Raw genomic sequence first — 24,121 nt, forward strand, 5'->3', positions numbered from 1 at the left:
TTCTTGAGGTAGGCTGGCATTGCTATACACTTCCCTCTTAGAACTGCTTTTGCTGCATCCCATAGATTTTGGATCATTGTGTTTTCATTGTCATTTGTCTCTAGGTATTTTTTGATTTCCTCTTTGGTTTCTTCAGTGATCTCTTGGTTATGTAGTCACGTATTGTTTAGCCTCCATGTGTTTGTGCTTTTTACGTTTTTTTCCCTGTAATTTATTTCTAATCTCATAGCATTGTGGTCAGAAAAGATGCTTGATGTGATTTCAATTTTCTTTAATTTACTGAGGCTTGATTTGTGACCCGAGATGTGATCTGTCCTGGAGAATGCTCCGTGCACACTTGAGAAGAAAGTGTAATCTGCTGTTTTGGATAGAATGTCCTATAAATATCAATTAAATCTATCTGGTCTATTGTGTCATTTAAAGCTTCTGTTTCCTTATTTATTTTCATTTTGGATGATCTGTCCATTGGTGAAAGTGAGGTGTTAAAGTCCCCCACTATTATTGTATTACTGTTGATTTCCTCTTTTATAGCTGTTAGCAGTTGCCTTATGTATTGAGGTGCTCCTATGTTGGGTGCATATATATTTATAATTGTTATATCTTCTTCCTGGATTGATCCCTTGATCATTATGTAGTGTCCTTCCTTTTCTGTTGTAACATTCTTTATTTTAGAGTCTATTTTATCTGATATGAGTATTGCTACTCTAGCTTTCTTTTGATTTCCATTTGAATGGAATATCTTTTTCCATCCCCTCACTTTCAGTCTCTATGTGCCCCGAGGTCTGAAGTGGGTCTCTTATAGACAGCATATATGTGGGTCTTGTTTTTGTATTCATTCAGTGAGCCTGTGTCTTTTGGTTGGAGCATTTATTCCATTCACATTTAAGGTAATTATTGATATGTATATTCCTATTACCATTTTTTTAATTCTTTTGGGTTTGTTTTTGTAGGTCTTTTTCTTCTCTTGTGTTTCCCATTTAGAGAAGTTCCATTAGCATTTGTTGTAGAGCTGGTTGGGTGGTGCTGAATTCTCTTAGCTTTTGCTTGTCTGTAAAGCTTTTGATTTCTCCATCGAATCTGAATGAGATCCTTGCCAGGTAGAGTAATCTTCACTGTAGTTTCCTCCCTTTCATCACTTTAAATATGTCATGTCACTCCCTTCTGGCTTTTAGAGTTTCCACTGAGAAATCAGCTTTTAACCTTATGGGAGTTCCCTTGTATATTATTTGTCATTTTTCCCTTGTTGCTTTCAATAATTTTTCTTTGTCTTTAATTTTTGTCAATTTGATTACTATGTGTCTCAGCGTGTTTCTCCTTGGGTTTATCCTTCCTGGGACTCTCTGCGCTTCCTAGACTTGGGTGGCTATTTCATTTCCCATGTTAGGGAAATTTTCGACTATAATCTCTTCAAATATTCTCTTGGGTCCTTTCTCTCTCTCTTCTCCTTCTGGGACCCCTATAATGTGAATGTTGTTGTGTTTAATGCTGTTCCAGAGGTCTCTTATGTTGTCTCATTTCTTTTCATTCTTTTTCTTTATTCTGTTCCATGGCAGTGAATTCCACCATTGTGTCTTCCTGGTCACTTATCCGTTCTTCTGCCTCAGGTCTGCTATTGATTCCTTCTAGTGTATTTTTCATTTCAGTTATTGTTTTGTCATCTCTGTTTGTTTGTTCTTTAATTCTTCTAGGTGTTTGTTCTTTAATTCTTCTAGGTCTTTGTTAAACATTTCTTGCATCTTCTCGATCTTTGCTTCCATTCTTTTTCCGAGGTCCTGGATCATCTTCACTATCATTATTCTGAATTCTTTTTCTGGAAGGTTGCCTATCTCCACTTCATTTAGTTGTTTTTCTGGGGTTTTATCTTGTTCCTTCATCTGGTACATAGCCCTCTGCCTTTTCATCTTGTCTATCTTTCTGTGAATGTGTTTTTTTCCCCCCACAGGCTGCAGGACTGTAGTTCTTCTTGTTTCTGCTGTCTGCCCTCTGGTGGATGAGGCTATCTAAGAGGCTTGAGCAAGTTTCCTGATGGGAGGGACTGGTCCACATTGTTTATTAAATACTTGTCATGTATCATGCTGTGTGCCAAGTGTTTAACCTTTATTTTCTTTTCAATACTCAATCAGTATTAAGATGAGGGTATCCTTTTAATCTCTACATTACAGAGCAGGATATTGTGGTTTAGGGAAAACTAGCATAGTCCTTTAGAAATTTGTAATACTGGGTAAATAGTAAATCTGGAACTTTAGACTAGTTACTGTCTACTCCAACTTCTCTAAAACTACACTAAATCCTCTAAAGCCAGGATCACACTTCTCTTCCCATAAATAAAATTATCATCAGCTGTTTATATGCTCCATTGAATCCCCCAAACTGAAATGCATAAACAATATTCAAAACTTCCTCTCACTATTTCCTTATCAAAAAAACAAAGTTATCTCCTGAATTACACATATCCATCCTTTCCCACCACTCATTCTGTCATTTCTTTATCCCAGCCTTTTATTATCTATCTGAAATGTTACAGTATCCTCTCAGTTGATCTCCCTGTCTCATATCTCATCTCCTATCTCTATAGACACATGCTTTTCCTTACATCCTGCCCCCGATGTACTCTTAAAATACACATTGGATCACATGGACCATTTGTCTAAATTCTTTCATGGATAGCCATCATCTTCAGGGCATAACCCACGGTACTGAGCACAGCACAACAGAGCCCTCCGAGCTGGCTGTCGCCCACCGCTTTGGCTTTCTTGTCACCTCTCCCACATTTATTTGAGACATATTTACAAGGTAGAGTTGACCAGGTTTGGTCACCAACTGGGTGTGATAACTGAGGAGTAGAAGAGAAACAGAAATTTGAATTAGCTATAGATTAAATGTAAGTATCTGAGGTATAGCAATGTGGAGATAAACATTGGAATAGAGTTTAGATCTTCTTCTCCAGCTCTCTACTTAACACCTCAACAACTTCTTTCGTCAAAGACAACTCAAACTCAGTATGTCCAATATCAGACCCATGATCTCTGTACCCCATTCCCCTCTCTTTTACTGCCCCATGTCTCAAAGAGTAGCAGCACCTTCTATCCAGCTGTGAAGGCCAATTATCCATGGCCACTCCCTTTGCCTCAGCCCCCTCCTTAGCCATATCCTAACTCACCAATTCCTGCCCAGTTTACCTTCTAAATAACTCTCAAATCTTCTTTATCTTCCCTATCATCTTCCTCATCCAGGCTACCATCTCATCTTCTCTTATCAGATCTTGCAATGCATTTATTGCATTGCAAAAAATAAAGCATCTGCTTTATGCTTTCTATAAATTTTTCTCTATATTGATAGCACACTGATTTTTTTGTCTAAAAATCTGATCATATCATCTCTCAACCTACTTAAACACAATCAGAACTTTTTGTGTTTTTCATTCATAGCACTTATCACAGTTGCAATTTTGCTTATCTGTATGTTTACTTGATCATACACTTTCTTTTCCAAGCAACTCTGAGCTCTGTAAGGCACTTGCCATCCACTGTATCCCCAGAAGCTCATACAATGCCTTGTACAGAAACAGTTATCACAATTTACTAAATAAGTGAATAAATTAATAAATACATGGACAGCAAAGAGCTAGGCCTTTGTTTTGGTAGCAAGAAGCATACAGTTAGTGAGTTCATGGGTCTGGATGATTCACCAAGGGAAAATGTGTATAGTGGAAGAGATGCAGGTCAAATGGAGGTATATGGTGGTCAGCCCAAGAAAGAGACTGAGATCAAAATCAGAAGAAAGTTGGAAAACTATAAGATAATCATGTCATAGACACCAAGATAGGAGAGAAAAAAAAGATTAATCAACTATATAAAAAAGTCAGAGCAGTTTAGAAAGAAATTGGAAACTATTGTCTCGGAAGAACTCATTTTACCTCTTCACTCTGTTGTCTATCTAGTCTTTTCTTTATACAATCATCACATTTTGACCTCAAATATTTTCCTTAGTCTCTATCATGAACATGAAATGCTCTCAGGATGTAACATCTTCATTCAAACATCCTCTGTAATTCAACCATTTCTATTAAGACATTTCTGGAAATTGTAAAAAAAAAAATTACCTTTAATCTCACCCTCATTTAAATATTTAATTATTTAATATTTCCACTGATTTTTCTGAGAAAATGCATTTTGCACTATCTCATATGTTCACACAATGTGTTCAGTTCTCTGTGAATATTTTTATGTCCACTAGCATCACTATGATTTGCCTCTGATCTGAGTTTCTGGATATCTAGAACCAGAACTGTTTAATGTGCTTTTCCAAGCACTTGTTATAAACATACACTTAATAAATGGCTCACTGTGGCGGCAGTGTTAAACACTTCATAGAATGAGCAATCAGAAAACTACGCTTTCCCAGGAAACAAATCTGCTTACCAATGAGAAGAAAATGGTTAGTCATTTTAGTCTTTTAAAAAGTTTTAAATCTGAAATACATGAGTCATGAGGTAGAAATGTTTTCTTACATGAACAGCTCACACTTGAAATAAAATTAAATAGTTATATTACTAGGAAAAAATACTCATTGTAGCTGTCATTTGAAGTACTACACAGTTAATCATTTCAAACATTTTTGTACATGAATTACACATAAGGCTCAATGTTTTGTCTAAACAAAATGCATGGAGCATCATAGTAATTTAAAACAGAGTATTTTGGAAAAGATGTAAAAAAAGACATGTGTGCTTATACATACATATATATATATATGCTTATATATAGTACTTGTATATGTGTATATATATGTTATATATACATATTCATATATTATACATACACATTATTTTGTGTACACTATATACAAAATTCAGAGGCAATCATGAAATAATACTAATTCTTGAATTAAATTGAGTTACCTCTGGCTTACTACAAGCTTCTTTAAAAAGGGACTTATCTAAACAATATCTATATCTAGAACATCTGACCCACTGAGCCACTGAAAGCTTTAAAGGAAGTACATTTTCAAGAATTTTTATTCTTTAAATAGCAGCTATATAAATTTCTAATTTTCATAAAACCCTATTCTCTCCCAGGGCATAGCCCAAGACTACACGCCCAAGCAGCAGCTTTGTGGGAATGGTATAAATGTATATAATAAGCAAATAATCCTATAACTTGCACATTGAAAATATTAGGGTGGAGGCCCCTGGAGATGGGAGACAGAGAGGAGTGCTGTTTTCCTAAGCTCCAGGCTCTATAGCAGAGTAAATTCAAAGCCTAAGTGGAGAAAACTAATAAATCACATTTGCAATTAGTTGACCAGAGGGAGAAAGAGGACACTCAGAACAAGATCCAATTACACTAAATAGCATTTGAAACCTGGGATCACCAAACTTAAAAATAAAATAAAAAGTTATGAGTGTGGGAAAGTACATCCAATCTTCTTCTAACTTCCTAGCTACATTTAAAGAAAATTACCTAGGAAAATTGCTATGAAATTAGCCCTTCAAACCTTATTAGGCCATGGAGGTCAATTCAACTACATCAGTTCTAAAACTCTAACATAATTTTTTCTAGTATGTACTTTCAATAAGATGGATCAAAAAGAGTAGCAAATGTGCCTCTGGGTTGAAGTTCTCCATTTATTTTGCACCTACACATTATGTAGAGAAATCTCAATGCTCAGGAAATAGTCATTTCCCTCAGAGAGTTCAGACCTCATAAAATTCACATATAATTTCTGCTGACATTAAATTAATATAGATTCAAATCTCATGAATATTGTATATTTTATAGGACTACTTTTTAAAAAGCATATCCAGTTAGTAAATGGCTTTTAAAGTAAGCCCATGATCCTAATAATTAGATCTTTCTAAAATATGTTGTATTCTGTTATAAATTGTTTGCTCTAAAACTATTTGGAGTCTTCATTAAGACAAGACTAGGATATAGAAAATTAAGTCTTAAATGCCACCCTTGATACAGTGATATGTAGTCTGCTGATTATAACAGTATCACAAATTCAAAGGCCCAAATAAATGACCATATGTTATTTTCAAAGTCACCAAGCAAGCTATGAATCTAAAAAAGACGCTTGTTTCCAAATCAATGACAACCTACCCAACATTAAATGACTCAAAAAAAGTTAAATTTATATTTTCTAAGGGGAGAAAAACCATAACAATGTAATTAAAGGTCATTTGGAGCGGCAATGTAGAAAAAAATAAACTCACAGCAGAGCTATCTCATTTCCCAAATCTAAATCCACCAACCTATTTGGCAGATGTGCCTATATACTCTTTCTTCCCTCCTGCTAGTGGCTTCTGCCCCTCTCAGAGACAAACCCTTTCCTGGTGCTCTGAATCCCAGCAAAGATCCCCTTTGTCCACTGTGCCATCAATATCCCTCTCTCTACTGGGTCATTCCCGTTAACATAAACTTGGTTAATATTATCCATCTTAAAACAAACTTCCTAGACCCCCAGCCTTGTACCAGCTGTCATTCAAGGTCTAAGTTAGACTTCACTGCAAAAATCCTCAAAAACAGTTGACCTCCTTATCTTCACTTACACACTTTCTTTTTTTCTATACATACTCCAACAAGACATTTAACCACAGCCCTCCACTGAAACAGCCCTCATCAACATATTCAATGATATTTACCTAGCCAAAAACAATAGCAAACTTTTCATCATTTGTATGTCCCCCCCTCAAAAGATATGTTGAGATCTTAACACTTGGTACCTGTGAAAATAACCTTATTTGGAAATAGGCTCTTTGTAGATGTAATGGAATTAATATTAAGTCGTATTCAACCAGGGGAGGGGGTGCTAATCCAATGACTGGTGTCTTTATAAGAAAAGAAGACAGAGACACAGATACATAAGGAGAATGCCATGTGATGATGGAGGCAGAGGTTAGAGTGATGTCTCTACAAACCAAAGAACACCAATGACTCAGACACACCAGAAGCTAAGGGAAAGGCATGGAATAGAGTCTCCCCTAGACGCTTCAGAATGGTTCCGCTGACACCTTGATTTCAGACTTCTGGCCTCCAGAAGAACTGTGAGAGAACAAATTTCTGTTGTTTCAAGCCACTCAGTTTGTGATAACTTGTTATGGCAGCCATGAGAAACTAATTGATCATCTTATTTAACCTCTCAGCAGCATTTGACATGGTGAGCATTCCTGCCTTTGAAATTTTTTCTTTTCCCATGTCTATAGCATGGCTCTCACCTGATTTTTCTCCTACCTGTTACTTCTCAGGTTCCTTAGCTAGTTCTTTCACACATTTCAGATCTCAAAATGTTGGAGTGCCCCAAAAATCTGTCATAGAACCTCACTCTCTCTACCCACACTCTCTGCCTGGTAAACTTCTGCAAGCCCATGACTTTACATACCATTTAAATGTTGATAGCTTTCAAATTTATATCCTAGCCAAAACTTCTCCCAAGTTCCAAACCAATATATGTAAATAACCAATCAACTTCTCCACTTGGATATTTAATAGGCATCACAAAATTAATATAGCCAAAACAGAGCTACTTCATTATTGATTCCTGAAATAAGTTTCCCTGTCACAGTAAGTGCCACCATCATCTCCACCTGTTCAAACTAAAAGCCTAGAAGTCATCCTAATTTCCTCTTTTTTAATATTCCACATCCAATCCATCAGTGAGTCCTGTCTGCTTTGCCTCCAAAACATAGACACAATTCAGTAACTTCCCTCCATCTCAACTACAACCATGCTGTTTTGAGAGTTTCATCTCTTGCTGGTTGATTACAAGAGCTCCCTAACTTATCTCCTTGCTTCTGGCTCTAGACTTCTTCATCACATTCTCCTACCCCACACAGCAACAATGAGATCAATCTTTCTAAAGTGTAAACCAGATCGGGTCACTTCTCTGCTAAAGATCATCTGTCCATCAACTTTCTATCACAATAATAAAAGAATAAATATAAAAATTTAAAAAGAATAAAACCAAAATTCCTTAAAACCTACATGCTGGCTGCTGACCTCCTCTCTGATCTCATCTGTCTTTCTAATTCCGTTCAATAGCTGCCTTCCAGCTATTCTGGTCTTCTTACCATCTCTTGAATATGCCATGATTGCTGTTATCTCAGGAGATTTTAATACATCTTCCTTCTTCTTGGGATATCTCTCCCTCTCAAATATTTATCTCTTTGGGGTATCTCACCCTTCAAATTCCATGGCTATCTTCCTCATTTCATTCAAGTCTCAACAGATGTCACCTCCTTAAAGTAATTTTTCCTGTATACAGTAGATAAAGCAACTGACCACTGTCTATTCAATCTCTCTATATTCCATATTCTAATTCTATGTTCTTCATAGCACCTATACAGAGCTGAAATTAATTGTTCCATTTTTATTTTGTTTACTAATTTTTTATCTCCCTCTCTAAAATATAAACACTTTAAGGTCATAGATTCTGCAGTGCCCCAGTGTCCCAGCGACTAAAACAGTTCCAGGCTTGAGCAGGTACACAAGAAATATATGTTGAGTGATTGGAAAATGGATGGGAGTCAGCCAAGAAAATACACAGGTGTATCATTTAGGAGGCTGTTAGAGTAATATATTTAAGATATGATGGGTGTTTGAATCTAGATGAGAGAATAAAGAGTTTATTATGGGATTTCCCCAGCGGGCCAGTGGTTAAGACTCCACCTCCAATGCAGGGGGTGCAGGTTCGATCCCTGGTCGGGGAGCTAGATCCCACGTGCCTTGTGGCCAAAAAACCGAAATATAAAAAACAGAAGCAATATTGTAACAAATTCAATAAAGACTTGATGTCATCATTCATTGTTAAAGGAAATATCAATAGGATAGAAAGGTTAAAAAGACATTTTTGAGAGGAAGTACACCATTGCAGTAAAAAAAAAACATGGGCCTAGCGTCTCTAACGCTGTTTGTGTTTGTTGATGCTACTGTTTAACCATGGGCCATTTTTTTTTTCAACCCTAAGAAACCTTACTTCTATCCTTCCTATGAATGGAATTTGTTCATGTCAAATTTTTTTTTCTTTTAAATGTGCATGTTCCCAAATACAACAGATCCTTTTTCAGTTCTTATCCTGCTTGATCACTGATGATAGTTTGTTCCTTCTTGAAAGTCCTTACCATGGATTCCTATGTCACCACAGTTTTCTGCCTTTCTTCCTACCTTTCTAGCTGCTCCTTCTATTAATGGTCAGGTAAATTCCAAACTTTTCTGTTGTGATTGACAAAGTCCTCTAAGTCTAGTCCCCACCCATATTTCCAACCTCACTCAGCCCACTTCCACCAAGAAACTTTCCCTGCTTTCAAGTCCAGGATCATTCTATACAATTCTCTAATGAAGGCATGCTTTTGTTTTTCTTTCTGAAGAACACTGAGGATTTTACCTGCATGTGAAATTTTCAAGGGACATGATAGTGAGAAAAATGCCAACTTTTTTATTGAGAAAACTTTGGTAAAAATAGACATCCTTATAACATATTTTTCTGTTGCTCTAAATTTTTCATCGTACTACTTCTGATTATTTTTCTGTAATTCACTATTACAGTTTCAGCATGAATATTTGTCTATTTTTATCCTTAACTTGGAACATTTTGAGACTTACAGAAGACTGTTATCACCAAGCTTATATTAGCAAAGCATGAAAGCAAATATTCCAAATAATATTAGCAATTTTAAATATTTGATATAGCACATATTTTAATAAAGCAAGAGCATGCTCTCCTTGTATGATTCAAAATCATATCTCTCCATTATGTGGTTTCTATCACACCTCCTCAGATAGGACGACTATAGGGCAGACTCTATCTTCTATAGGCAGAGCGAATCAGGTAGGTGGGGGAAAACCTTGGGGATGAGTGGATGACATGATTTGAAGAAGTGTAGTAGGAGCTTGGGTTGAAAAGAAGCAGGAAGTTTCAACATAGGAGTAGCACAGAGTTGGAGATGACAACCAGTCTGCCAAATACAGACATTTTCTCCACAACAAATACATAGAATACTACTAACATTTTTCACCATTTGGCTACTTCTACAGATGTAAATTGGAATAAATTTTTTCTACATATATTCTTATAATATATAAATAATAAAGAGCTATATTACATCCCTCATGAATTACCTTTCAGAGACAGTAGTAAAAGTTATATTATTAACTAACTATATATTATATACTAACTGTGCCTTTAAGGTATACATTTTTAGCCTTTGAATGAAGTGTACTCACGCTCACTATTCCACTGCGATTGTCTTCTTCTCTCATTGCCAGAGCCTTCAGAAAATTATCATGCAGGTCTTTACCAGCACTTGTTAATGTCCTATAAAAAGCAGGTCTTCAGTTATAATATATTAGATAAACAAATATGCTGAAAATACTCTGGGTACAAAAAACAATGCTTCTTTATTCCAAGTGACAATTCCTTTAACACTAAAACTATATATACACATTATACAAAATCATTATAAACCATACACAATTATTATAATCTATTAGATTCTTCCATTTAATTTCAAACAGTTATACAGTCTTTATTTACAAATAATTAGAATCAAGTTTATAAATAATGTCAATACTCACACCAGATACAGTTAATTCCATTTATGTGCCCATTTTATTCTTTTTATCACGCCATGAAAATTCAATATATTTATTCCCCTCACTACAAACAATAATTTTAAATTGCCTGTAATTTAAGTACAATTTATTAATTTAATATAAGAAAACTAAAATATTAGCCACTTAAGCCAATTCAGTTATTGGAACAGAGCACCATTTTAGTTTTATGAGTGGAGATAATCAAAGCAAGATAGGAAACTAGTTTATCTTTGCCAGATAAAAGAAAGCATTAAGAATTCAAGAGAGAAATGACTTTCTCTGGAAATAAATTTTAAAGAAAATTTATCACAGCGATCTTGATCAAGCAACACTGAACCACAAAATAAAGAGTGAGTTCAAGAGTGATTTGCGAAATAATAATCATTTCTTTATTTAGCAATTTTCTATATATTGAACAAACATTTCTATTGCATGTCTATTATGTACCAGGAACGGTACTAGGGAGAAAGATGAATGAGACATAATTCCCGCTTTCAAGTTGCCTGTGGTCTCATAGAGGTGAACAGATACAGGAACATTATAATATCATACCATGTGATAAGTGTAATAATAGAGATATGGATGGATATTGAATCATAAAGAAATATCCTACCTATTCAAGGAAAAGTCACTTAATCTTTTTTTTTTCACACACACACACTGTATTTTATTTTTACAAGAGATAAATAAGTCACTTAATCTTAAGTTTTAAAACCATCGTTGAACTAAATGTTAAAAGATGAGACAGCATTAGCCAGTTTGGGGGTGAGGGTGGTGGGAGAGGGAAAGAGTTATGAGTAACGTCAAAGGAATTAAAGAACAGAGATGAAAAACTGCCAGGTGCCCTTGGGTAACTGCAAAACAGTCAGAAAGTAAGCACAGGAAGTAAAGGAGAAACCATACAATATTAATAAAAGCTAACATTTTTACAGACATACTGTTGTAAATATTTAGTTAAGGCCACTCAGCTAATCGGAGCAGACCTGTTTTCAAACTCAGGCAGTCTGGTTCTAAAACTCATTCTCATAACCACTAGGCCATGCTGCCTTTCCAGGAAGGCCTTGTATGCTACATGAAGGAGCTTGAGCCTTATCTTCTAGGAGATGTTGAACCACAAGGGTCGTATGCGAGGAAATAAGATGGTCACGTTTGTGTTTCAGTAATACTGTCCAGGCATTGTGATAAACATAGCCTGGAGGAGAGCCACACTGCAAAGATTAATTAGGGGGCTTTAGTAAGAGATGAAGAAGACCCGAGTCAAAGCAGTGGTGGTAAGAATAAGAGGGGATAGATTAAGGAAATATTTAAGAGGGAAATAGACCTGGTGATTTCTTTTTGTGAGGAGTTAAAGAGAGATTACTACCAGGTTTCTTTAAATCAATATAGGCATGTACAATATGTAACCTACTGATTATTTTGTTGAACTATAAATTCAACTCGTTAAGTTGATCACAGCTTGTCAGCTTTTCCTTTTCTAGTTTTATGTGTCTTGGCTTATAGTATCAATATCAACTAATAATCAAAATTTCTAAATATACATAAAGTACTCATTGGTACCAATGCAGAGAATCAGATATTTGAGAAACTCCTCAATTTACTGTTCTATTCAAAAGTGAGTCTTCCATATTATAATGTACCTATGCACTGCTCTGACATTAAATCTCCAAAATATCAAATTTATTTTGTCAGAAGCTTGCCCAGAAAACATGTATTGTTTCTCCATTGCTCACAGGTTAATCTTTTCATCACTGGTCAGTTTCTACCTAATTTCCTGCTTATGGTCTATATTTAAAACCAGAACGAGTTAGAAATTCTTTGGAAGTTTGAACAGAGAATTAGTTTTACAAGTGTATCAATCAGGACTGGTTAGGTTATACTATAGTGACAAGTGGCCCAAATGTCTGTGGTTTATAATTACAAAGGATTATTTCTCAATAATGTTATGCATCAATAGCAGGTTGATTGTGGCTCTTCATCTTGAAGGGATGAACTGGGAGGCTCATGAAATAGCCTCTATCTGAAACATCTTTGGTTATTGTGCAGAGGGAACATGGTCACACACTGGCTCTTAGAGCATCTGCTTGTAAGAGACTCATGTCACGTCCACTCACATTTGATTGGCCAAAGCAAGTGCCATGCCTGAAATCAATGGGATGGAAAAGTATAATCCTGCCCAGGGAAGAGTAGCAAATATCTGTAAACAGTATCCTATGTACCCCTTGCTTCTATAGCATAACCAAACAAAGGCTGAGAGTAGATAGCTCAGTAAACAAGAGCAATAAAGAAAACAATTTCTGAGTAAAATTTAAAGGTATACAAAATGTGTTAAATAATGTGGTTCAGGGGGTCTGGGCAAGATGGCGGAAGAGTAAGACGCGGAGATCACCTTCCTTCCCACAGATACATCAGAAATACATCTACACATGGAACTGCTCCTACAGAACACCCACTGAACGCTGGCAGAAGATGTCAGACCTCCCAAAAGGCAAGAAACTCCCCACGTACTTGGGTAGGGCAAAAGAAAAAAGAAATAACAGACAAAAGAATAGGGACGGGACCCGCACCAGTGGGAGGGAGCCGTGAAGGAGGAAAGGTTTCCACACACTAGGAAGCCCCTTCGCAGGTGGAGACTGCGGGTGGCAGAGGGGGGAAGCTTCGGAGCCACGGAGGAGAGCGCAGCCACAGGGGTACGGAGGGCAAAGCGGAGAGATTCCCGCACAGAGGCTCGGTGCCGAGCAGCACTCACCAGCCTGAGAGGCTTGTCTGCTCTCCCGCCGGGGCGGGTGGGGCTGGGAGCTGAGGCTCCGGCTTCGGTCGAGAGAGGACTGGGGTTGGCGGCGTGAACACAGCCTGAAGGGGTTAGTGCACCACAGCTAGCCGGGAGGGAGTCCGGGAAAAAGTCTGGAGCTGCCGAAGGGGCAAGAGACTTTTTCTTGCCTCTTTGTTTCGTGGCACGCAAGGAGAGGGGATTAAGAGCGCCGCCTAAACGAGCTCCAGAGATGGGCGCGAGCCGCGGCTATCAGCGCGGACCCCAGAGACAGGCATAAGACGCTAAGGCTGCTGCTGCTGCCACCAAGAAGCCTGTGTGTGAGCACAGGTCACTCTCCACACCACCCCTCCCGGGAGCCTGTGCAGCCCGCCACTGCCAGGGTCCCGTGATCCAGGGACAACTTCCCCAGGAGAACGCACGGTGCGCCTCAGGCTGCTGTAACGTCACGCTGGCCTCTGCCGCCGCAGGCTCGCCCTGCCTCCTCCGTACCGCTCCCTCCCCCCGGCCTGAGTGAGCCAGAGCCCCGGAAGCTGCTCCTTTAACCCCGTCCTGTCTGAGCGAAGAACAGACACCCTCAGGCGACCTACACGCAGAGGCGGGTCCAAATCCAAAGCTGAATCCCGGGAGCTGTATGAACAAAGAACAGAAAGCAAAATTTCTCCCAGCAGCCTCAGAAGCAGCAGATTAAAGCTCCACAAACAACGTGATGTACCTGCATCTGTTGAATACCTGAATAGACAACGAATCATCCCAAATTCAGGGGGTGGACTTTGGGAGCAGGATATATTAATTTTTCCCCTTTCCCTTTTTTTTGTGAGTGTATATGTATATGCTTCTGGGTGAGATTTTGTCTGTATAGCTTTGCTTTCACCATTTGTCCTAGGGTTCGGTCCGTCCGTTTTTTGGGTTTTTTTTAATTAAAAATTTTGTTTTCTTGGGGCTTCCCTGGTGGCGCAGTGGTTGGGAGTCTGCCTGCCAATGCAGGGGACACGGGTTCGAGCCCCGGTCTGGGAGGATCCTGCATGCCGCGGAGCGGCTGGGCCCGTGAGCCACAACTGCTGAGCCTGCGCGTCTGGAGCCTGTGCTCCGCAACGGGAGAGGCCGCGATAGTGAGAGGCCCGCGCACCGCAGTGAGGAGTGGCCCCCGCTTGCCACAGCTGGAGGAAGCCCTCACACAGAAACGAAGACCCAACACAGCCATAAATTAATTAATTAATTAATTAATTAAAAAAAAAAAATTTTGTTTTCTTAACAATTTTATTCTTCATAATTTTTTCCTTATTTTTTATTTTAAAAAATTAAAAATTTTTTTCTTAATAAGTTTTTTCTTATTTTTTATTTTAAAAAATTAAAAAAAAATTTTTCTTAACAATTTTTCTTAACTTTTTCCTTACTTTTTATTATAAAAAATTAATAAATTTATTTAAAAAAAATTTTTTTAAATTTCTCTTAATAAATTTTTTCTTTTTTTTTTTTTTTTTTTTTTTTATTTTTTTTTATTTTTTTATTTATTTGGGCTGTGTTGGGTCTTCGTTTCTGTGCGAGGGCTTCCTCTAGTTGCGGCGAGCGGGGGCCACTCTTCATCGCGGTGCGCGGGCCTCTCACTATCGCGGCCTCTCTTGTTGCGGAGCACAGGCTCCAGACGCGCAGGCTCAGTAATTGTGGCTCACGGGCCCAGTTGCTCCGCGGCATGTGGGATCTTCCCAGACCAGGGCTCGAACCCGTGTCCCCTGCATTGGCAGGCAGACTCCCAACCACTGCGCCACCAGGGAAGCCCCTAAATTTTTTCTTAATAATTTTTTACTTATTTTTTATCATAATAGCTTTACTTTATTTTATTATATTTTATCCTCTTTCTTTCTTTCTTTCCATTTTTTCTCCCTTTTATTCTGAGCCATGTGGATGAAAGGCTCTTGGTGCTCCAGCCAGGCATCAGGGCTGTGCCTCTGAGGTGGGAGAGCCAACTTCAGGACACTGGTCCACAAGAGACCTCCCAGCTCCACGTAATACCAAACAGCAAAAATCTCTCAGAGATCTCCATCTCGACATCAAGACCCAGCTTCACTCAACAACCAGCAAGCTACAGTGCTGGACACCCTATGCCAAACAACTAGCAAGACAGGAACAGAGCCCCATCCATTAGCAGAGAGGCTGCCTAAAATCATAATAAGGTCACAGACACCCCAAAACAAACCACCAGACGTGGACGTGCCCACCAGAAAGACAAGATCCAACCTCATCCACCAGAACACAGGCACTAGTCCCCTCCACCAGGAAGCCTACACAACCCACTGAACCAACCTTAGCCACTAGGGACAGATACCAAAAACAACGGGAACTACGAACCTGCAGTCTGTGAAAAGGAGACCCCAAACACAGTAAGATAAGCAAAATGAGAAGACAGAAAAACATACAGCAGATGAAGGAGCAGGGTCAAAACACACCAGACCTAACAAATGAAGAGGAAATAGGCAGTCTACCTGAAAAAGAATTCAGAATAATGATAGTAAAGATGATCCAAAATCTTGGAAACAAAATAGACAAAATGCAAGAAACATTTAACAAGGACGTAGAAGAACTAAAGAGGAACCAAGCAATGATGAAAAACACAATAAGTAAAATTAAAAATACTCTAGAAGGGATCAACAGCAGAATAACAGAGGCAGGAGAACGGGTAAGTGACCTGGAAGATAAAATAGTGGAAATAACTACTGCAGAGAAGAATAAAGAAAAAAGAATGAAAAGAATTGAGGACAGTCTCAGAAAACTCTGGGACAACATTCAACGCACCAACATTCGAATTATAGGGGTCCCAGAAGAAGAAGAGAAAAAGAAAGGGACTGAGAAAATATTTGAAGAGATTATAGTTGAAAACTTCCCTAATATGGGAAAGGAAATAGTTAATCAAGTCCTGGAAGCACAGAGAGTCCCATACAGGATAAAACCAAGGAGAAACATGCCAAGACACATATTAATCAAACTGTCAAAAATTAAATATAAAGAAAACATATTAAAAGCAGCAAGGGAAAAACAACAAATAACACACAAGGGAATCCCCATAAGGTTAACAGTTGATCTTTCAGCAGAAACTCTGCAAACCAGAAGGGAGTGGCAGGATATACTTAAAGTGATGAAGGAGAAAAACCTACAACCAAGATTACTCTACCCAGCAAGGATCTCATTCAGATTTGATGGAGAAATTAAAACCTTTACAGACAAGCAAAAGCTGAGAGAGTTCAGCACCACCAAACCAGCTTTACAACAAATGCTAAAGGAACTTCTCTAGGCAAGAAACACAAGAGAAGGAAAACACCTACAATAACAAACCCAAAACATTTAAGAAAATGGGAATAGGAACATACATATCGATAATTACCTTAAGTGTAAATGGATTAAATGCTCCCACCAAAAGACACAGACTGGCTGAAGGGATACAAAAACAAGACCCATATATATGTTGTCTACAAGAGACCCACTTCAGACCTAGGGACACATACAGACTGAAAGTGAGGGGATGGAAAAAGATATTCTATGCAAATGGAAAACAAAAGAAAGCTGGAGTAGCAATTCTCATATCAGACAAAATAGACTTTAAAATAAAGACTATTACAAGAGACAAAGAAGGACACTATACAATGATCAAGGGATCAATCCAAGAAGAAGGTATAAAAATTGTAAATATTTATGCACCCCACATAGAAGCACCTCAATACATAAGGCAAATACTAACAGCCATAAAAGGGGAACTCAACAGTAACACAATCATAGTAGGGGACTTTAACACCCCACTTTCACCAATGGACAGATCATCCAAAATGAAAATAAATAAGGAAACACAAGCTTTAAATGGTACATTAAACAAGATGGACTTAATTGATATTTACAGGACATTCCACCCAAAAACAACAGAATACACATTTTTCTCAAGTGCTCATGGAACATTCTCCAGGATAGATCATATCTTGGGTCACAAATCAAGCCTTGGTAAATTTAAGAAAATTGAAATCGTATCAAGTATCTTTTCCGACCACAACTCTATGAGACTAGATATCAATTATAGGAAAAGATCTGTAAAAATTACAAACACATGGAGGCTACACAATACACTACTTAATAACGAAGTGATCTCTGAAGAAATCAAAGGGGAAATCAAAAAATACCTAGAAACAAATGACAATGGAGACACAACGACCCAAAACCTATGGGATGCAGCAAAAGCAGTTCTGAGAGGGAAGTTTACAGCAACACAAGCCTACATCAAGAAACAGGAAACATCTCGAATAAACAACCTAACCTTGCACCTAAAGCAATCAGAGAAAGAAGAACAAAAAAACCCCAAAGCTAGCAGAAGGAAAGAAATCATAAAGATCAGATCAGAAATAAATGAAAAAGAAATGAAGGAGACAATAGCAAAGATCAATAAAACTAAAAGCTGGTTCTTTGAGAAGATAAACAAAATTGATAAACCATTAGCCAGACTCATCAAGAGAAAAAGGGAGAAGACTCAAATCAATACAATTAGAAATGAAAAAGGAGAAGTAACCACTGACACTGCAGAAATACAAACGATCATGAGAGATTACTACAAGCAACTCTATGCCAATAAAATGGACAACCTGGAAGAAATGGACAGATTCTTAGCAATGCACAACCTGCTGACACTGAACCAGGAAGAAATAGAAAATATGAACACACCAATCACAAGCACTGAAATTGAAAATGTGATTAAAAATCTACCAACAAACAAAAGCACAGGACCAGATGGCTTCACAGGTGAATTCTATCAAACATTTAGAGAATACCTAATACCTATCCTTCTCAAACTCTTCCAAAATATTGCAGAGGGAGGAACACTCCCCAACTCATTCTACGAGGCCACCATCACCCTGATACCAAAACCAGACAAAGATGTCACAAAGAAAGAAAACTACAGGCCAATATCACTGATGAACATAGATGCAAAAATCCTCAACAAAATACTAGCAAACAGAATCCAACAGCACATTAAAAGGATCATACACCATGATCCAGTGGGGTTTATTCCAGGAATGTAAGGATTCTTCAATATATGCAAATCAATCAACATGATACATCATATTAACAAATTGAAGGAGAAAAACCATATGATCATCTCAATAGATGCAGAAAAAGCTTTCGACAAAATTCAACACCCATTTATGATAAAAGCCCTGCAGAAAGTAGGCATAGAGGGAACTTTCCTCAACATAATAAAGGCCATATATGACAAACCCACAGCCAACATTGTCCTCAATGGTGAAAAACTGAAACCATTTCCACTAAGATCAGGAACAAGACAAGGTTGCCCACTCTCACCACTATTATTCAACATAGTTTTGGAAGTGTTAGTCACAGCAATCAGAGAAGAAAAAGAAATAAAAGGAATCCAAATCGGAAAAGAAGAAGTAAAGTTGTCACTGTTTGCAGATGACATGATACTATACATAGAGAATCCTAACGATGCTACCAGAAAACTCCTAGAGCTAATCAATGAATTTGGTAAAGTAGCAGGATACAAAATTAATGCACAGAAATCTCTTGCATTCCTATACACTAATGATGAAAAATCTGAAAGTGAAATTAAGAAAACACTCCCGTTTACCATTGCAACAAAAAGAATAAAATATCTAGGAATAAACCTACCTAAGGAGACAAAAGATCTGTATGCAGAAAATTATAAGACACTGATGAAAGAAATTAAAGATGATACAAATAGATGGAGAGATATACCATGTACTTGGATTGGAAGAATCAACATTGTGAAAATGACTCTACTACCCAAAGCAATCTACAGATTGAATGCAATCCCTATCAAACTACCACTGGCATTTTTCACAGAACTAGAACAAAAAATTTCACAATTTGTATGGAAACACAAAAGACCCCGAATAACCAAAGCAATCTTGAGAATGAAAAATGGAGCTGGAGGAATCAGGCTCCCTGACTTCAGACTATATTACAAAGCTACAGTAATCAAGACAGTTTGGTACTGGCACAAAAACAGAAACATAGATCAATGGAACAGGATAGAAAGCCCAGAGATAAACCCACACACATATGGTCACCTTATCTTTGATAAAGGAGGCAAGCATATACAGTGGAGAAAAGACAGCCTCTTCAATAAATGGTGCTGGGAAAACTGGACAGGTACATGTAAAAGTATGAAATTAGAACACTCCCTAACACCATACACAAAAATAAACTCAAAATGGATTAAAGACCTAACTGTAAGGCCAGACACTATCAAACTCTTAGAGGAAAACATAGGCAGAACACTCTGTGACATAAATCACAGCAAGATCCTTTTTGATCCAGCTCCTAGAGAAATGGAAATAAAAACACAAATAAACAAATGGGACCTAATGAAACTTAAAAGCTTTTGCATAGCAAAGGAAACCATAAACAAGACCAAAAGACAACCCTCAGAATGGGAGAAAATATTTGCAAATGAAGCAACTGACAAAGGATTAATCTCCAAGATTTACAAGCAGCTCATGCAGCTCAGTAACAAAAAAACAAACAACCCAATCCAAAAATGGGCAGAAGACCTAAATAGACATTTCTCCAAAGAAGATATACAGATTGCCAACAGACACATGAAAGAATGCTCAACATCATTAATCATTAGAGAAATGCAAATCAAAACTACAATGAGATATCATCTCACACCAGTCAGAATGGCCATCATCAAAAAATCTAGAAACAATAAATGCTGGAGAGGGCGTGGAGAAAAGGGAACACTCTTGCACTGTTGGTGGGAATGTAAATTGATACAGCCACTATGGAGAACAGTATGGAGGTTCCTTAAAAAACTAAAAATAGAACTGCCATATGACCCAGCAATCCCACTACTGGGCATATACCCTGAGAAAACCATAATTCAAAAAGAGTCATGTACCAAAATGTTCATTGCAGCTCTATTTACAATAGCCAGGACATGGAAGCAACCTAAGCGTCCATCATCGGATGAATGGATAAAGAAGATGTGGCACATATATACAATGGAATATTACTCAGTCATAAAAAGAAATGAAATGGAGGTATTTGTAATGAGATGGATGGAGTTAGAGTCTGTCATACAGAGTGAAGTAAGTCAGAAAGAGAAAAACAAATACAGTATGCTAACACATATATATGGAATCTAAGGAAAAAAAAAAGGTCATGAAGAATGTAGTGGCAAGATGGGAATAAAGACACAGAGCTACTAGAGAATGGACTTGAGGATACGGGGAGGGGGAAGGGTAAGATGTGACAGGGTGAGAGAGTGGCATGGACATATATACACTACCAAATGTAAAACAGATAGCTAGTGGGAAGCAGCCACATAGCACAGGGAGATCAGCTCGGTGCTTTGTGACCGCCTAGAGGGGTGGGATAGGGAGGGTGGGAGGGAGGGAGGGATACGCAAGAGAGAAGAGATATGGGAACATATGTATATGTATAACTGATTCAGTTTGTTATAAAGCAGAAACTAACACACCTTTGTAAAGCAATTGTACTCCAATAAAGATGTTAAAAAAATAATAATAATGTGGTTCATTGCAATTTAACCAAATAAAGATGCTTTTGGGAATTAAGATCACTAATCTTAGCTCCAAAGCATAATATTTTCCCACAGACCCCACAAAACTTCTAAAAATTATGGTTGAAGGAATGAAATAGACTTTGGTATGTGGTCTTCTGTGATAGTCATAGACACCTGTTGGTTTTGCCTCCCTGACATCCCTTCCCACTTTTGATAACAGAACCTAATTTTTATTTGGAAAATTGTCCCTCCCACATTCTATGCTTTGGTAACACAGTCATTTAAGGTACCCACTCACTCACAACTCTTACCTCCCAAACCCCAGTGAATGAATATGCCTCAAGCTTAACCAATATCACTTAACCTCAAGAGAACGTACATCATAAACAGAGAGACACAAGGATGAAAAGCAACTGGAATTGTAGTGATTGTCCTTAATTCCTACTACATAACCTCATCATTCAATTGTTTCTTCAAATCTATGATAACCAGTGCTCCTCCAATAAATCTCTTTTTTTATTTAGTTCATTAGAGTTGGTTTCTATTGCTCACAACCAAAACCTATAATTGATACGATGGTTATCTAGCTAAGATACTGCAGAGCTCCTAAAGGTTTCCATATAGTAAGTCTACTCCTCACTCCTCCCACCTCCCCAAATACACCTTACTTTGCTGTAAATCTTTAGAACATTACAGATAAGTTAAAGTCCAGTTTGATCACCAACCCCAGCCTCAAAACACCAAAGGTAACCATCATTATCATTTCTGCATGCATCCTTCAAGGTTATTGTCTATTGTTTACGTATATACTTGTGTACCCATAAAAGCATATATAGTATCATTTGGTGAGTTGTTCATTTTATCACGTATTTTTCAACTTACTGTTTTGTTGCATTGTTGTTATTGTTCCTGGGAGTAGATGTTTATAAGAGTGCCAAGGAAGATCAAAATTATTCCCAAGTTCATCAGACATGAAAAGTCAGAAGAATAGATTTCTAGGTACCATTCACTAGCAGGGAAGGAACTCCTAATATTCTGCCAGGCCTAGCTCACTTGCAAACAACTGAGGTTTTTAGCAGGTATCTGGGCAGGGCAGGAAAAGGAAATAATTGCAGTAGAATTTTTTGCTGTCCCTGGACACTTACTTTGACCCACACTGTTTTCCCTTTTTCCATAAAAATAAAACCCCGGTTTTCACCTGAGCATGTAGCTTCCTGGAATAAAGACTACATTTTCTAGGCTTTTTTGCAGCTATTTATGCCCATATGACTAATTTTTGCACAATTTTTGCACAAGTGAAAATTACATACAACTTCTGTACTTAAAGGGGGTGGGTGCCATTTTGCATGTAGTTGGAATGCCATATAATGACTGTTGCTCCAGCTGCCATCTTGACTTAAGTGGGAGGCCACTTTTATGGAGAAACAAGAGAAAGAAGGAGAGTCCCTGACACCCTGGAGGACCAACCCAGCCTTGACTGACACCATCTGGATATCTGGAATATGAGACTAAAAAGGGTTTATATTTGGTTTCAGCCACTGTCATTTTGGGTTTTTCTATTATTTTTAACTAAACTTAATCTAAACAGATACGTTCACCATATGAAATTGCTCACCCTTCCGACAAAGATGTTGTTGTGGGATTGGCTTGGTGATCAAACTAGACTTTAACCTTATCCGTAATATTCTGAGGATATCACAGGAGACTGTATTGCTTATTAATTAAAATGAATTGTTTTTTAAACAGTCAAAATGTTAAGTATTTTAAATGGAAGCATGAGATAATGGAAATTAAACTGAAATATAAGATGGGACATCAGTCTTTAATTCTTATCCATTTACCAACTGATTAGTCCAAGCCATCATGTTTTTCTGAACCTGGCTTTCATGATGGGCTAAATAATCTCTAAGCCCCCTAGCAGCTGTACAACTTGTAATGTAAAATGATCATACTCTCTCATCAATCACCAAACATCATTAATTTAAGAAATGTGACTGTCACACTGACAATACATTAAGAGCATATTGTTCAAGTCTTACATACACAGACTTACATCATTTCTTATAACCTCTATGAAGATAAAAGTATTTTTGTTATATAAATTGGGAACAGAGAGGATAAAGTCTATAACCCTTAAGCTATTTGCAGCAGAGTAATAAAAAGTTATATAAATAATCAATTATTATAACATGCTACATCTGAGAACCTGAAACTTCTCAGCAAGGAGAAATATTGGAAAAGAAAGGTAATACCGAGTGTGTGGTAAGGAATTCTTAAATCTTTAACATGCATTACTCTTACTTAACTAGATTTATTTAACAGTCAGTGACCTGAGAAACCTTGCTTAAGTAAATATTACAAAAGGAGTTACTTCCTCAAGAAGTGAAGTAGTTCTGTTACAGAATCTGAGGGTTATAAGTTTTATAAAGGCAAATACTCCATCTTTGTTGTTTACACTCCACCACACTTTCAAAATGGCGTAAAAATCATATGGATGAGTTAATTTTTACCAACCTTGTTTAATCATTAGCTAAACGTATTTATATAATTCTACATGAATGACTTTAAATATATTCTTAATCCTCAAAAATTAGGCTACTGGTTTTATGATTTAATTACATTGCTTATATATCCCACATTCACATTTCATATTTCTAGAATTTACATTCAACTCATTAGCACTTGTTTCAATATGTAATTCAACCTCTCTGTGCCTCAGTTTCTTTAAAAGGATTTTTAGTAACTCAATTTGGAAAAATTAAATGGAGAGTATAGTAAAAAATAAAGTAAAAAATAGTAAATGAGTAAAAAATTTATTATAAAAGCTCTATAATATTATCTTCTTAAGAAACAAGCACACTTTTTATGAAAAAGTAGTTTTCATAAACAGCTTTATTTCCCATGATGAGTTTACTGACAAAACTATTTGTATGTATGTGTATTTGTATGGTCTCAAATAATATAATTTTGATTTTTTTAGAGGCCAAAATGGAAAAAATTGTTTGCAAAGTTGATAAAAAATATATAATTTTAGTTAAAACAATGTGTGAATTTTTAGATAAGTCATTTGAGTGTTTGAGTATGAAATAGGGAGATATGTTTTTATAGTCCTTTATCATAGGGCATCTGTTGCTTTGTCAGAGAGTGATGATCTCGCACATTTTTTCCAAGACAACATGATACCTCTTGATTTGTCCTTTACATAAATTAGGAGGA

At 37.2% G+C, this 24,121-nt stretch overlaps 1 protein-coding gene across 2 annotated transcripts in view; it reads right to left on the bottom strand.

The window, feature by feature from the left end:
- Nucleotides 1–24,121, bottom strand: part of CFAP299 (cilia and flagella associated protein 299) — a 623,597-nt gene that overhangs the window by 363,567 nt on the left and 235,909 nt on the right. For both annotated transcript variants that reach the window (XM_082389447.1, XM_082389448.1), the window contains exon 3: nt 10,224–10,314. In XM_082389447.1, the coding sequence (XP_082245573.1) occupies nt 10,224–10,314 (91 nt within the window). The remainder of the gene's footprint in view (nt 1–10,223; nt 10,315–24,121) is intronic.

Source organism: Balaenoptera borealis (assembly GCF_965194805.1).
Source record: "Balaenoptera borealis genome assembly, chromosome: 4".
Lineage (NCBI taxonomy): Eukaryota > Metazoa > Chordata > Mammalia > Artiodactyla > Balaenopteridae > Balaenoptera > Balaenoptera borealis.